General features: G+C 49.6%; 1 protein-coding gene across 2 annotated transcripts in view; it reads right to left on the bottom strand.

Annotated features, from left to right (window-relative positions):
- Positions 1-14,587, bottom strand: part of ppm1j (protein phosphatase, Mg2+/Mn2+ dependent, 1J) — a 43,536-nt gene extending 28,949 nt beyond the window's left edge. The window contains exon 1 of one of the 2 annotated variants that reach the window (XM_056275386.1): positions 13,853-14,587. In XM_056275386.1, coding sequence (XP_056131361.1) covers positions 13,853-14,121 — 269 coding nt within the window. In that variant the 5' untranslated portion in view covers positions 14,122-14,587. Of the gene's footprint in view, positions 1-13,343; positions 13,505-13,852 lie in introns of those variants that run through there. The other variant, XM_056275387.1, reaches the window with a different exon arrangement.
- Positions 14,588-15,460: the final 873 nt, after the last annotated feature.

Here is a 15,460-nt window from a genome sequence, read left to right as displayed (position 1 = left end):
AAAAGATCCAGTCAAGAAAACAAGTGTGCAATAGTGTGTGTGATTGTGGTTTCTCCCCCCCCCCCAGTTTTAAATAGTTTTAAATAACCCTTCAATATTGCCCACACCAGTCTTTAGATAAAATTTGTGATTCACATGGATGCGTCTTCACTTTGCGTGATCACCTTCAGTGAACTATAGTTGAACCGAATGTCCATTTGGGGCAAAAGCTGCTATGAACCAAATTACAGCTGCTAAAAAACATCTGTTCGTGACAGCAGCATTAAATCTCAATTTCACTCTGTGTGTGATAAACAACTCACCAGTATTTTGGACGAGTCACTTGTTGTTGCTACCTTAGATGCATGTACCAATGTTAGGGAACAGAGTGTACTGTACTGTATTTACTTTACCACTACATTATATTCATTAGATTATTCATTTTATCAGTAATTATCTCGTCTCATCTCATCACCGGCCGCTTCTCTGGGGTTGGGTTGCGGTGGCAGCAAGCTAAGTAGGGCACTCCAGACGTCCCTCGGCCTTCTGGGGGATCCCAAGGCGTTCCCAGGCCAGATTGGGACACGTAGTCCCCTCCGGCGAGTTCTGGTCTACCTCGGAGTCTCCTCCCAGTTGGATGTGCCCGGAAAACCTCCAAAGGAAGGCGCCCAGGAGAAATCCTGATCAGATTCCTGAACCACCTCAGCTGGCTCCTTTCGACGCGAAAGAGCAGCGGCTCTACTCCGAGCTCCCTCCCGGATGTCCGAGCTCCTCACCCTATCTCTAAGGCTGAGCCCAGACACCCTATGGAGGACATTCATTTCAGTCGCTTGGATCTGCGATCTCACCCTTTTGGTCACTACTCAAAGCCCATGACCATTACTAGTGTATTAATTATTATTAGCTAAATCAATACGACATGGTGAGGGGATTCATGTACCCATCCATGACTGCACTTGAACAAACAAAAACAAAAAACAAACAACATACTTTGTAATGTCTCCTAGCTAGCTCCAAGAAAAGAAAAAGTGTGAATAGGTTGATGTGAGTCTCTGGTAAATGACAGCTCTACAGTTTTATCCTCCATCATCATTTTCATCCGGTCGCGTTTGCAATCAATGGCAGGACAACTCAATAATGAGAAAAGCAGCAGCGTTGAAAAGAAGGAAGGAAGCTATATATTCAACGTTTCTTTAGAAGCCGGCCAAAAAAGAGAAGTAAGCTACAGTAGTCAGCCACTGGCATGACTCATACCTAAACAATCCTAGCAACTTCATAGGAGGAATTGACGTAGTGTCGGCAGAGTGCAGATCCCCACCAGGCACACGTAACTGCTGCGGCCGGGACGTGAACCCGGGTGTCCCGCACCACGGGCGACTACATTAACCAGTCGACTATAGGGTCCGACCCGTTAGCCAAGGGGCTCGCGAGTCTAGTCATTCGTGGTCGTTACACATCTAATCCTCGCCAGGCTACCGCCTGGTGGCGATAAGACACTGTGCTCTTCCCTTTATATTTGCGATAAGCCAGGAGTGAGCGTGCGAGAGAAAAGGTATGATGAGTTTGTTGAACGCACAAGTGAATGAGAAAAGAACTGTCCAAGTGTGTATGCATCATCCACTCTGGCTGAATAAGGCTATGGTAGATTCTATGTGACAGTAAACATCTGGGTCAATCACATATCTAGCATCTAAGGGTGGGGGTATCGTTAGGAATTTATTGATATCGGCACGGCTATTGTTACCTCTTGTCCAAACCAGTGGCTGATGACACCATTTAGTATCATTTTTTTGTCCATCCATCCATCCATCCATCCATCCTTCCACCCATCCATTATCCAAGCAGCTTATCCTAATTAGGGTTGCGGGGATGCTGGAGCCTATCCCAGCAGTCATTGGGCGGCAGGCGAGGAGACACCCTGGACAGGCCGCCAGTCCATCACAGGGCCGACACACACATTCACACCTAGGGACAATTTAGTGTGGCCGATTCACCTGACCTCCATGTCTTCGGACTGTGGGAGGAAACCGGAGCCCCCGGAGAAAACCCACGCAGACACAGGGAGAACACGCAAACTCCACACATTTTTTTTGTCATGGCGTAATAACTGTTTATCACCGTAATTGCCAGATAACAACGACTCTCATATCTGATAAAAATAATGTTTTCAGACGACACAATATGCCAGACTGCAGCATACCGAGTATTGCACCGGAGCACATTAACTAACAGCTTTGAAGAATCGCAATTACCGGTTGACTCAGACGTTCAAACCATTTTTTTTCCTGTAGAAAAATCATCATCTCAGCCTTTCTGGTAGAACACGTGATCTCTCTCTTGGCTGACTGCATCCGCCCATCATGGAAAATTACTTATGTACGTTTATGCAACCCGTGGCCTCGATAAGATGCCCTGTTAGTCCAGAACTAATGGGCCCGGTCAATGTTCCCTAATTTTTATACCGGTGCCTTGACAGAGTCAGTATACCCGTCCCTACTATTCCCCAGGAGGTCTGTACAACTGGTTATCTTGATTCTAAGGTACAAGACAGAGCTATTCCCTGTACTACTAAAAAGGCCCTCTGCAGAAAGTTTTAAAGTTTTATTTCCAAGGGTGTAGGGCATTTAAAGGATGTGTGTACTGCCCCTCGCCCACTGTTTTAATGTCTGCGGTGACTCACAGCCAACTAAATATAACCCCTGCAAGTTAAAAAATGTCGAAAATGGCTGTATTAATGTTCAAAACTCTGCTGACGTGTACACACATTTTGTCACGTATCATTTCCCCCAATTCCCGGTGATTTAGCAAGTAACACTTTATAATAACTACACGAATGAGGCATTAGTTAAGAATTAGTAACGACTGAATTCCTCCTTTGTAAAGTATTTGTGAAGCATTTGTTAAAGCAAGACATGCACCAATGGTCAGCGACTGTTAAGAGATGTTTTATAAATACTTATTAATACGGCAATTCATGATTATTCATGCAAAAATGTACATCTAAATTGTTTGTTAATCACGTACTTGCACTTTCTAAAGGATCTTATGATCCTTTAGACTTTTGTGAGTCTCGAGGTACTTTCAATCTCATGTGTGAATGCATTGTACGGCGTATTAGGCCTCACGTCACATGAAGTCGTACAAAATACTTGACTAACAACCAGTAACTACCTGCATCAATCATGAATCGCAGTACTAATAAGTATTCATAAAACATCTATTAACACTGACTAACCATGGTGCATGCCTCGCTTTACGATTGCTTTACAGTTACTTTACAAGTGATGAATTCAGTAGTTACTGATACGTAATGCTTCATGTGTGTAGTTATTATAGTGTTACCATTAAATGTGTTTAAAATGAGCCCTCCGTTCCCCATGCTAAATTCACAGTTACGCCGCTGGCAGCGGCAGCTGGAGACTTGAAACGGGCTGACCTAAGTGGATATAAGAGTGTCAGGCGCAAATGTTTCAGTCATATGTTTTCACAACTTGTGACTGAGAACCAGCGGTCATGTTTCGGGAACACAATGCGTCTGTGTTTTTTCGCCCCCCCCCCCCACACACACACTCACACTCACTCCCCCAGCATCATGAAAGTGGAGTTCAGATGAGGAAGTGGACTGTCACAGCAAATTTTTTGCTACTCGCGGACCGCTTGAACTAAATGTGACGACACTGTGTTGAAAATGCTGTTGATACACAATTGTTCCCAGAAAATAAGGCAACTATGAGGAAAGAAAAAAATTTTTTTCTAATGAAATTTCCCTCTTACCAGTTCCCCATACAGGACCGATACCGGGCAGGTCAGAGGTCCGATGTGACAGAACTGATGAAAACAACTTAGAATAAAAATGCCATCACAAATAGTCACAACGGAAAAACTCAAATATTCATAAATCATCTTCTCTTTTTTCTTAAATTGTCTACATGTTTCATGTTATCATCACATCGGCGTGTATTTGTACAGTACGTTGCTGCAGTATTGAGGCTACAGACCGGTTTACAGCGGCCGTTATTTTGAAATAAAAGTGAAAATTATGAAAATGTGGTTTGGTGGTTCTGGTTTGGTATGTCGATCCTTGTCTTTCTCCCCAATTCTATCCGGCCAATTGCTCCATTCTTCCGAGCCATCCCGGTCGCTGCTCCACCCCCTCTGCCGATCCGGGGAGGGCTGCAGACTACCACATGCCTCCTCCCATACACGTGGAGTCGCCAGCCGCTTCTTTTCACCTGACAGTGAGGAGTTTCACCAGGGGGGACGTAGCACGTGGGAGGATCAAGCTATTCCCCCCAGTCCCCCCCCCCCGGACAGGCACCCCAATCGCCCAGAGGGGTTGCTAATGCAGCGACTAGGACACGTAGACACGGCCAATTGTGTCTGTAGGGACGCCTGACCAAGCCGGAGGCAACGCGGGGATTCGAACCGGGATCCCTGTGTTGGTAGGCAACGGAATAGACCGGATCCTTGTCTTTTTTGTGTGGAGTTTGTAGTGTACCGACTCACTGGCCGATCGGCCAGGGGGTCAGCCCTCTTTAGTCAAGCGGTTAGCAATGTCGCCTTGTGGTGCAGTACACCTAGGATCGAATCCCGCAGCAGGAGGAAAAAAAATGCCGTGTGACATTGGTGGCAGCGGTGGGATCCGGAAGCGTGCGGATCCTCATAAGTCCCTTTGGAGCGCGGTTTAACGAAGCGCGAGGGCGCACTTCCGGGAGAGGGTGCCTACTGTAACCTACCAAAGACTCGCTGGCCAATCGGCCAGGGGGTGAGTTCTTTTTAGCTGAGCAGTTAGCGACGGTGCCTCGTGGCGCAGTACCCTTCGGATCGAATCCCGCAGCGGGCGGGAAAAATGCTCGGTTACAGGATGTTGTCATTTTTCATGGGTTTCTCCTGGGTGTGATGAGATTAGATGAATCGGAGACGCTACTCTTGTCAGATTTATTTATTTGCAGATTTGCATATTAATGTGGATTTGGAAACGTGTGTTTGAGGGGCTTATGATGGACAGCAGACTTGAACCGGTCGAAGCGGTACAGCCTTGAACCCCACAGCCTTGAACTGGATTAGACGGGTGTTGAAAATGGACGAACGAAGGCAGGAATAAATGAATGAACGATTCAATGAATGAATAAAGGGGTAGTAGTTTCTCCGACATGCTGACCTCATTTGGGCGCGCGTCTCCCTCCTACACCCAACACAACTGACACACTTCATGGGTGCGAGAGAGGATCCTTTGAAAACTGAACTGGTAAATCCTGTCAGATCTGAATGGTGCTATAATCAGGTACAGGATGACAGATGGATAAATACTGTTGGCCTATTTCATGGAGCCACATAATCCGTTGTTTGGTCACCCTCAAATTCCCTCAACGGGGAAGAAGTTACACTACAACGCCTGCAGGAACTGCTTTGCATAGAAAGGATCAGATAAAGAAAAACCAGCCAACGGCAGATTGGCATGGGGTGTGCATATCTCTCATTCTGATCGAACACTAAACCAGCCGATTTCACTGGTGAGTACATACTCAGCCCGAGGAGGAAAGGACTGGAGAAATTACCTTCAGAGGTGTTTGGTTTGGCTATAAGTACACTTTGGGTAGCGAAATAAAATCACAGCATTGGTCTTAGCAGCTGTAAATCAAGACCATGACTCGAATACTGATGCTAAATTACACCCTGGACTCAGTAACCGGCTCTCATTATCATTATCTGATATCTCATTGTGTTCGAAATTCATTAAAAAAAATGGGAAGAATGTAATTTACTCAAATTACATTTGATTTCAATCTTTACTCAGCAGGAAAAGATTCTTGTGAAAAGAACAAACCTACTTAAATGGTATAGCTCACAAGAATCCCCTTTTCATTTTACATTTTCCCATTTAGTAGGCACACTAATCCACAGTCTTCTTCTTCTTTTTTCAGCGTATTTCCTGTTTGTTAGGGGTCGCCCCAGCGGACTGTACAGTTTTCATCATTAACCCTGTGAGGGCACAGCACCAACGGCGGCCGTTGTTATCCAGGGCCTCAGCCGATCTCGTATGGAGCCTCGACTGATCTGGTATGGTCTTGTCAATCCGCATAGTGATTTGGCAAAATTCTACACTGGATGCCCTCCCTGACACAACCACTAACCCTGTGGACGGGGATGCAGGTAAAGCGCTGGACGCCATCCCAGTATTCATGGACTTGCGCCCATGCCTGTCGCTATACTTTTGCACAACAGTGCTAGGTCAACTGAGGACAAGGCTGAGCTACAACCACCTCCTGGTAGCATTAATCCAAAATGATTTACTAAAGAGTCAACAATTCGTAGATATAAGTTCGCGTGTCAACCTGCAGGTATCTTACAACACTAACTAGTCATCACACCATAGCCAAGAGTGCATGTCATGTCAAATGCTACAGGTGCACAACAGGTAGATCAAACATAGTGATGAAGCAATATGAGACTCCAAACAACCTGGATACTGCTGAAAATCAGTTTAACAGTCACGCTTAGACACCGTCTTTCGATTAAAGTAGGCCTGGAAAAGGAAAGTTTGGAGGCCTTTCTCGAATAAAATGGGTGCCATGGTGGCAGAGCAGTTAGCGCTATCGCCTCACAGAAAAAAAAAGGTCCTGGATTCAATCCCTGGGGTCGTCCAACCTTGGGGGGGGGGGAGTCATCCCAGGTCGTCCTCTGTGTGGTGTCTGCATGTTCTCCCCGTGTCTGCGGTGGGTTTTCTCCGGGTGATCCGGTTTCCTCCCCCATCAAAAAGACCTGCATGTTAGGGTGAATACTCCTGGCTGTGCCCCTGACCGAGGCATGGCGAGACGAACTGGAGTTGGTCCCCGGGTGCTGCACGGCGGCTGCCCACCGCTCCTAGCTACTCAGCTAGGATGGGCTAAATGCAGAGACGAATTTCCCCACAGGGATCATTAAAGTATATCAAAATCAAAACAATCAAAGACTGGAGCTCATTCCACTATTTTGGAGCCACTGACAGAAAAGTCTGGAAGTAGACCTCAGCTCTTTTTAAGTGGACATAAACAGTAGCCCTCCAACGCTACAACTAAGGAGTAGTGTGTATGTTAACATGCAGGCAAGTCGGTACAGTTGTTCGACCTGTCTGTAGAGCCAGCAGCAAGGCTTTGAACTTAATGATATACATATAGATATACTTCATTAATAATGTAGCCAAATGCCTCCTCGGCATTCAACTCCTCCTAGCCATATAGCGAGGAGCAGTGAGCAGCCGCTGTGCAGCGCCCGGGGACCAACTCCAGTTCTTTTGTGCCTTGCCTCGGTCAGGGGCACAGGCAGGAGCGTTAACCTGAACATGCATGTCTTTTTGATGGTGGGAGGAAACCAGAGCGCCCTGAAAACCACGAAGACACGGGGAGAACATGCAAATCCCACACAGAAAGGATCTGGGACAGCCTGGGGTTCGAACCCAGGACCTTCTGGCTGTGAGGCAACAGTGCTAACTACTGGGCCACCATGCTGCCCCAACTGCATCAGCTAGGGGCTGATGTAAGATTACAATGGGTGTCCAGGTAGAGTAGCGGTCTATTCTGTTGCCTACAAACACGGGGCTCGCCGGTTCGAAGCCTCGTGTTGACTCCGGCTTAGTCGGGCATCCCTACAGACACAACTGGCCGTGTCTGCGGGTGGGAAGCCGGACGTGGGTATGCGTCCTGGTCACTGCACTAGCATGTGTTCGGGGGGGGAGGGGGAACTGGGGGAAATAGCATGATCCTCCCATATGCTACGCCCCCCCGGCGAAACTCCTCACTGTCAGGTCAAAAGAAGCGGCTGGCGACTCCACATGTATTGGAGGAGGCATGTGGTAGTCTGCAGCCCTCCCTGGATCGGCAGAGGGGGTTGGAGCAGCGATCGGGACGGCGATGGCTCGGGAAATAGTTTAATTGGCCAAGTGCAATTGAGGAGAAAAAGGGGGGAGGGGGTAAGATTACAAAGAGAGGCACGATATGTGCATACCTTGGCAGGTGGAAAACGAAGCTTTCAACATCATTCCTGAGACGAGGACCGACAGGAATTGCATAGCAACAGCCTGAGCACGAGATGACGAGGGCCTGGACCAGGAGCTTTCCAGCATGTTCTGATGAGCACAGCTGGATTTTTGGGATGCTCCACAGAGCAAAACAACGGGGATGGGAGACAGCTTGACTCTGGTCAGTAAACGAGAGCCAGTTGTCAGTTATCCGCCAGACATCCCTTGCGGATACGGGGGGCATGATTATCGATGTCCCGAGTCTGACTGATGGAGGATTTTATAGGGACGACCAGGCAGGGGCAGTTTTGTACAACCTGAGCCAGCAGTCTCCGCTCCCTCGTCCAAGCAGATATGTCAGCAAAGCAAACAGTAACCCAATCAGTGTGCTCCGGCACAAAAGGAAGGCAGAGCTGGGAGCTGCCGGCAAGGCGATGGAAGGAGAAACCACGTGTCAAGATATCTTGTTTTTGCCAAATGAGGTGGAACAGACTGTGAAAAAGAGTGGGTCAAGCACCGAGTCTTGAGGCCAGAGCCGCCACGTAGGCTATGCGTAGAGTGCGACTGCACGGGGCCTCGCACCTCTAGGGCCTCACGCCAGGCCTGCAAGTTCTTCTTTTTTTTAAATGAATAACTTTTTTTATGACTGTTCTCGAACCAACATGTTTCTAAAATGAAGTTCCTGTGCATCAGTTCCATTATACACAGTCAAGGTCACATGGAAAAAAATCTAACAAATTATTCAGGTTTTTTTCGAACGGAGACGGGGAAATGGATGTCGGCCGCGTGAGAGCGTGACCGAGTTTGTTAACACGACACGGGTGCCGAGAATAGGAAGAAAAAAAAAAGAAAAAAGAATTAAGACCCCCCCCTTTTTTTCTCCCTAATTGTATCTGGCCAATTACCCCACTCTTTCGATTGCTGCTGCACCCCCTCTGCCGATCCGGGGAGGGCTGCAGACTACCACATGCCTCCTCCCATACATGTGGAGTCGCCAGCCGCTTCTCTTCACCTGACAGTGAGGAGTTTCTCCAGGGGGGTGTAGCACGTGGGAGGATCACGCTGATTGACCAGAGGAGGCGCTAGTGCAGCGACCAGGACACATACCAAAATCCGGCTTCCGTCCTGCAGACACGGCCAGTTGTGTATGTAGAGACGCCCGCCCAAGCCGACACTAACACGGGGATTCGACCCGGCGATCCCCGTGTTGGTAGGCAATGGAATAGACCACTACGCTACCCGGATGCCCAGAATTAAGATGTTAATAAGTCACCGCCATCACAGGGTCTGTGATGGCCCGGCGGCCTGCCCAGGGTGTCTCCCTGCCTGCCGCCCAATGACTGCTGGGATAGGCTCCAGCATCCCCGCGACCCTGACAGCAGGATAAGTGGTTTGGCTAACGGATGGATGGATGGATGGATGGATGGATGGATGGATGGATGAGAGGATAAGTCACTGCCGGAATTGCTGGATGAATTTGTCAAGGCTTCCAGAGATGTGGTGGCTGAGCGGGTGTCCAGAGCTAGCAGGTGCATGCGACTGTGACTGTAGGCTACATGTAATGACCGGTGGGAAAATGAAAATCTGAATGAACTGTAGGCTACAGACCTGAAACACCTGAATTGTAACACACCGTCATCCAGCAACACGCCAAAATACAGTGACAGCTGAGCTGAGTTGATGATGTAGCGCCAACAGTTTTACAGTCATAGCTGCGACTATGTGTAGGATGATGGTGTATTATTCTACTCGTAATAAATGTACTGCACCCAGATTATGGGCACAGTACAACTAGAATAGCTGGTTGGAGTACAACTAGAATAGCTGGTTGGAGTACAACTAGAATAGCTGGTTGGAGTACAACTAGAATAGCTGTATGCGTGTGACCGTGATTCCTGCACATGCATGTCAAACAGCAGGGATTCCCACGTCAAGTTGCACAGGGCCTCGAACCCCCCCCCCCCTTGCAACGGCCCTGCTTGAGGCACGCCGGTTGTAATCTTTCAGGGGCTGGACACCTGACCCCTCCATGATAAGTACTGTGACCTCCCTGTCCGGCACGATCGGATCCATTTTAGCCTCGTGCTGACAAGGTCTATCAGCGTCAGCGGTATAATCTGGTGAACCATTGTGTCAGACAGACGAAGGAGGATGACAAACAATGACTTGGAGGCAGCTTCGGCTGCTTCAGTGAGGTGACCACTTTTAAACCCAGACTGATACGGATCAGGTTTTCACTTATTCTCACGCCATTGCCCCTCAACATCTGGGGAACAGCCCTGCGCCGAGCACTAGAAGATCGCTCCTCCATTAATTAGCCATTTGAGGGAGGCTCGTGAAGTGGCTGATTGAGGGGGCACATATTTGTCAGGGTGACATAATACCGCATGAATTGTGGGAGCACATATTTGTCAGGGTGACATGATACCGCATGAATTGTGGGAGCACATATATGTCAGGGTGACATGATACCGCATGAATTGTGGGAGCACATATATGTCAGGGTGACATAATACCGTATGAATTGTGGGAGCACATATATGTCAGGGTGACATAATACCGTATGAATTGTGGGAGCACATATTTGTCAGGGTGACATAATACCGCATGAATTGTGGGAGCACATATTTGTCAGGGTGACATAATACCGCATGAATTGTGGGAGCACATATATGTCAGGGTGACATAATACCGTATGAATTGTGGGAGCACATATATGTCAGGGTGACATAATACCGTATGAATTGTGGGAGCACATATATGTCAGGGTGACATAATACCGTATGAATTGTGGGAGCACATATTTGTCAGGGTGACATAATACCGCATGAATTGTGGGAGCACATATTTGTCAGGGTGACATAATACCGCATGAATTGTGGGAGCACATATATGTCAGGGTGACATAATACCGTATGAATTGTGGGAGCACATATTTGTCAGGGTGACATAATACTGCATGACTGCATTATAGCACTGTTAAGAACCCTCCTCTAAAGCATTTTAATCCTCGCGTCAGGACTGCAGAGTCATTTCACATTTCACACCTATGTGCGAGTGTCCAGTTGCAGCGACACGGGACAGCACAACAGCGCGATTGGTCAGTTGCAACGACGGTCCTGGAGCAACATTACTTATGACGCTGGAGGAACAACACTGACACGGCGGTACCGGACGCACTTCGCAGCTGTCGTGGTTACGGGCCCGTCTGCAGAGAACTCTCTGTGCATTTGTGTTTGTATGTGTGTGTTCAAGCTTTGGTGTTGGCCGTGTGTGTGTTTGTGTTTTGGATGAGTAGTGGTTTGAACAAAAAGAGGCGAGGCCTACAAACTATCTCACACATTTACAAAAACTGCCTAAACCACTTAAAAAAAATGTTGGGTGTCCGGGTAGCACGGCGGTCAATTCCGTCGCCGACCAACACGGGGATCGCCGGTTCGATTCCCGGTGTTACCTCCGGCTCGGTTGGGCATCTCCAAAGACACAATTGGCCGTGTGTGCGGACGGGAAGCCGGATGTGGGTATGTGTCCTGGTCGCTGCACCAGCGCCTCCTCTGGTCGGTTGGGGCGTCTGTTTGGGAGGGGGAACTGGGGGGAATAGCGTGACCCTCCCACGCGCTACGTCCCCCTGGTGAAACTCCTCACTGTCAGGTGAAAAGAAGCGGCTGGCGACTCCACATGTATGGGAGGAGGCATGTGGTAGTCTGCAGCCCTGCCCCGGATCGGCAGAGGGGGGTGGAGCAGCGACCGGGAAGGGTCAGAAGAGTGGGGTGATTGGCCGGATACAATTTGGGAGAAAAAAAGGGGGGGGGTAAAAAGTTAAGCCGTCGGAGGAAACGTTGTTCTCACTGCGGAAGAAAAATTGGTCAACTGCTGCACCGCAAAGGCCGAAGCGGGCAAACGAGCGGGCAGGAGTCCTGGAATAACCCCACAGCAAGTGCCCGCGTTAACAATGTGACGCTCAAGTGTCATCCCAGCTTGCTGTGTGGAGCGGCGCCAGCCGGAGGGGCCTCCAGCTGGACGCCATCCACCTACGCCGTGTTAGGCCATCATTGTTCCTCGCTAATTACTGCACATGGGAGCAGGGCGCCGTTGGAAAACATAAAAAAATAAAAACCCTGGTCTCAGAACCGCTGGACCTCCCAGTACACGTGGGCCACGAGAGCCCCTGACTGTCGGAGCTTCCGTCAGCTTGCTCTGTTGACACTGACAAGGTCAACAAGATAAGGCTTCGGGGTAAATAACACACACGGTGATGCAATCACACCACAGACGTCCGTCCCCGAGTCTCGGACCGTAGTATCGATAAGGCGGGGTGGGGGGTGGGGGGGGGGCACGTGTTACAAGACAAAGACGGAGAGAATCGGCACTTTCTTGGATCGGAGCACCCTCGTTCCAGCTACCTAGTTCGTCCTCCTTTAAGGAGAGGTCCTGCTTTCTCATCTAGGACCCCTCAACCCCCACCCCCTTTCCCCCTCCCCCGTACCCTTGAGCCTTTGTGCATGACTCAGCACTTTTGTTTCACACTAGTTCCGAGGGGGAGGGGGGGGGAGGGAGACAAACAGAGGGGAAGCTGCATGCGGTGATAATAGCACACACAGGACCGGAGCTGTTCGAGCCGTCCCCTCTGCGAGAGAACTGCAACGTCCCACAGCGTCTCGTCTTGTTCTCTCTCAATGAGAACCAACCAAGCAGCGCCTTTCAGCAAACCCGGTGAACCGCGCTAGCTTAAGGCTGCACGGCGTGCATCTGCAACGGAGCTGCGGGTGCATCTGATACAATGTAGCCGCAGCTTGCAGAGACGCCGAAAGGCACGTGGGGACCAACCCGCCGCAGCCTGGATGCACAGTGCACGGCATGGCTGGACTTGCATGTGACGCGCCGCAGCATCGTGCAGGCAAAGCTGCAGCCGGCGGACGACAACCGATTGCTTAATTATGTCACACAAACAAATGGCCGAATCAATGCAAACTTCCACGGGCACTTCTCCTGGTTGTTTAGTGTGTGTGTGTGTGTGTGTGTGTGTGTGTGTGTGTGTGTATGTGTGTTTGCATGCATGTGTGTGTGTACTTTGTATTCCTATACTTGCATGGGCCATAAGAAAGTGAGGGTCTTTGTGCTAAATGGGGGCATTTTGGCCGGTCCCATAAACTTCAAGGGTCTGTTTTAGTGTGAGGCCTTGGGGTTTGGGGTTACTGTTGGAGTTAGGGTTGGGTTGAGGTTAGGCATGTCCTTATGGTGGGCAAAGTTAGGGAATCAATGTAGTCAATGAGGTGTGTGTGTGTGTGTGTGTTAGAGAGAGAGGGAGAGAGAGTGAATGAAAAAACAGTTAATGAAATACAGAAAGAGAGCGAGAGGCAAGACTCACAAACAGACGGAGAGAGGAAGGGAGACGTCGGTACGTTCATTTCAGGTTGGCAGCGTTTCTTGCTTTCGCTTTGAAATGGAATAAGACCTGCTGTGTTTGGGTTCAGCCATTTCCTCCTTCAGAGATATTCGAGCCCGCAGCAGCCAACGTTTTCAAATGCAAATTTCTACCACGCCATTTCAATACACAAATCGATCAATCGCAGCGATAAAACAGTCCAGTTACTACAACCACACTCCCCCCCCCTCCCCTCCCCTTACGAGCCATGCATCCATACCCCCCCCCCTCACTTAAACCGTACTGCAGTGCATGCACGCAGGGGCTGCTGAGGTTGCAGCAATGCAACAACAACAAAAAACCCACTCCGTGATATCCAGCAGGCCTGATCTGGATCAGTTTAGACGGGGGGTGGGGGGGGGGCTGGGGGGGACATGATGCATGCTATACCGATCTCTTTTTAGCGCCGATAAACCAATAAAGGGCATGTCCGTCCGCAGCCGTGCACTCACTCTGCGTATCCGGTGCGCCAGGGCAGCCTGCTGTCCCTCTTCAGCGTCAACACCGGTCTGGACGCGTGCTCGGTGGAGTACTGGAGCAGCTCCGGAGTCAGGTCCAGAAAATCCGGGCGGCCGTAGGGGAAGCGGGGCGGCAAGCCGTCCGCTCCGCTCTGGCCGTTGCCGGCGTGCTGCTGCTGGTGCTGCTGGTGGTGGTGGTGGTGGCCGTGGGGCATCATCCCCCCCACCAGGGTGGACATGGCGTTTTTAACTTTGCTGATCATCGCGGTAGCCTGGACATGCAGACCACGACAAGAGAGATAAAAAAAATAAAAAAATCGGAAAAAAATAAATAAATAATAAAATCCACCAGGCGAGGTGATCTCACGAGGGGACAGCGGAGAGAGAGGGAAAACAGCAGACGACGATGATGGAGATCATTTCAGGAAGCGATTTTTCTCTCCAACCTCCCCCGGACGCGTGTGACGCTACTGGAGACGGGCGACGTGTTTTCCCTCGTGCAGAAACGCGAGTCTCCTCGCTTCACGCGTAGGAAAAAAAAGAAAAAAAAGAAAAAAAAAAAGGAAGGCTGGAAGAGACCGAGACCCCCGGAGAGCCAAGGGGTTGGAGCTCGTTTCCGAGGGCAGGGCTTCGCACACGACACACCCCCGTTTACACTCGGGTTTCAAATGCGTGCTTTTGCGATCGGATCGCCAAGTGGACCCGGAGGAGGCTGGCCAGTAGAGGGCGCCGCCCCCTTCAGACGTCAAGAGATGAAAATCTACTTCAAACACGTTAAATATAATCTAGTTGTATAACGGAAGTGATTATCAGCCTGTCAGCAGCCATTAAATATTGGTTCAAATGGGGTTTGGTGGGTTCCTGTCTGAATACATGTACTTCCTGGGTGAGGGGCGCGAGCCAGATACCTTCTGTAAGCCCTCACACTTGTGGCGAGCGGGTGACCTGAGGCTGCTCTCTGATTGGTTTCTTCACATTTTCCAGGGGGGGGGGGCGCGGCTCTGTGCGCCCCAGACACGCCCACTTTTATCGGCAGTGAATGGGTAGTTTTAGTGTTTTTTAATCTAATGTGATTGGACAACTCTCGTGGCTGTCAATCATGTTCACACCCACCACGGCGCCTCATCTCGACTGTCAATCATCCACCGTCTATGAACCCTGATAAAATCTATAGGCTACATTGTCCTTCTTAATAACTCCGTGACTGCGTGGACACTAAAGCAGCTGTCAGGTGTGCTGCGCCATGGTAAATTGCGCCCCCACCCCCCATTTTTAGCACCAGCCGCCATTTAAGTGGACAGCACTAAATACAAGCGCAAACGACCACCAAAGCGTTTTGTGAACCGGTTACTCAAACCACTTGCCGAGGTGGTCTGGGACGCATTTGACCACATATCTTTTGTAGTGTAAACGCTATAATGCGTCCTGACGCGTCACCGACAAGGACGTAACAGGGAAATACGTCATCGATGCAGGATGTGGTGGCTGTTTTGGTAACAGCGCGCCAACTTTCGGGAAAAATGGAGAGACAGGAGAGTGTAGGTGGTTGGAGTACAAGTGAAACGAGATGCCTCACCTCCACGTGGGCAGAAGAATCAGTCC

Source organism: Lampris incognitus, chromosome 2 (assembly GCF_029633865.1).
Source record: "Lampris incognitus isolate fLamInc1 chromosome 2, fLamInc1.hap2, whole genome shotgun sequence".
Classification (NCBI taxonomy): domain Eukaryota; kingdom Metazoa; phylum Chordata; class Actinopteri; order Lampriformes; family Lampridae; genus Lampris; species Lampris incognitus.
This window is presented reverse-complemented; position numbering and strand designations above follow the sequence as displayed.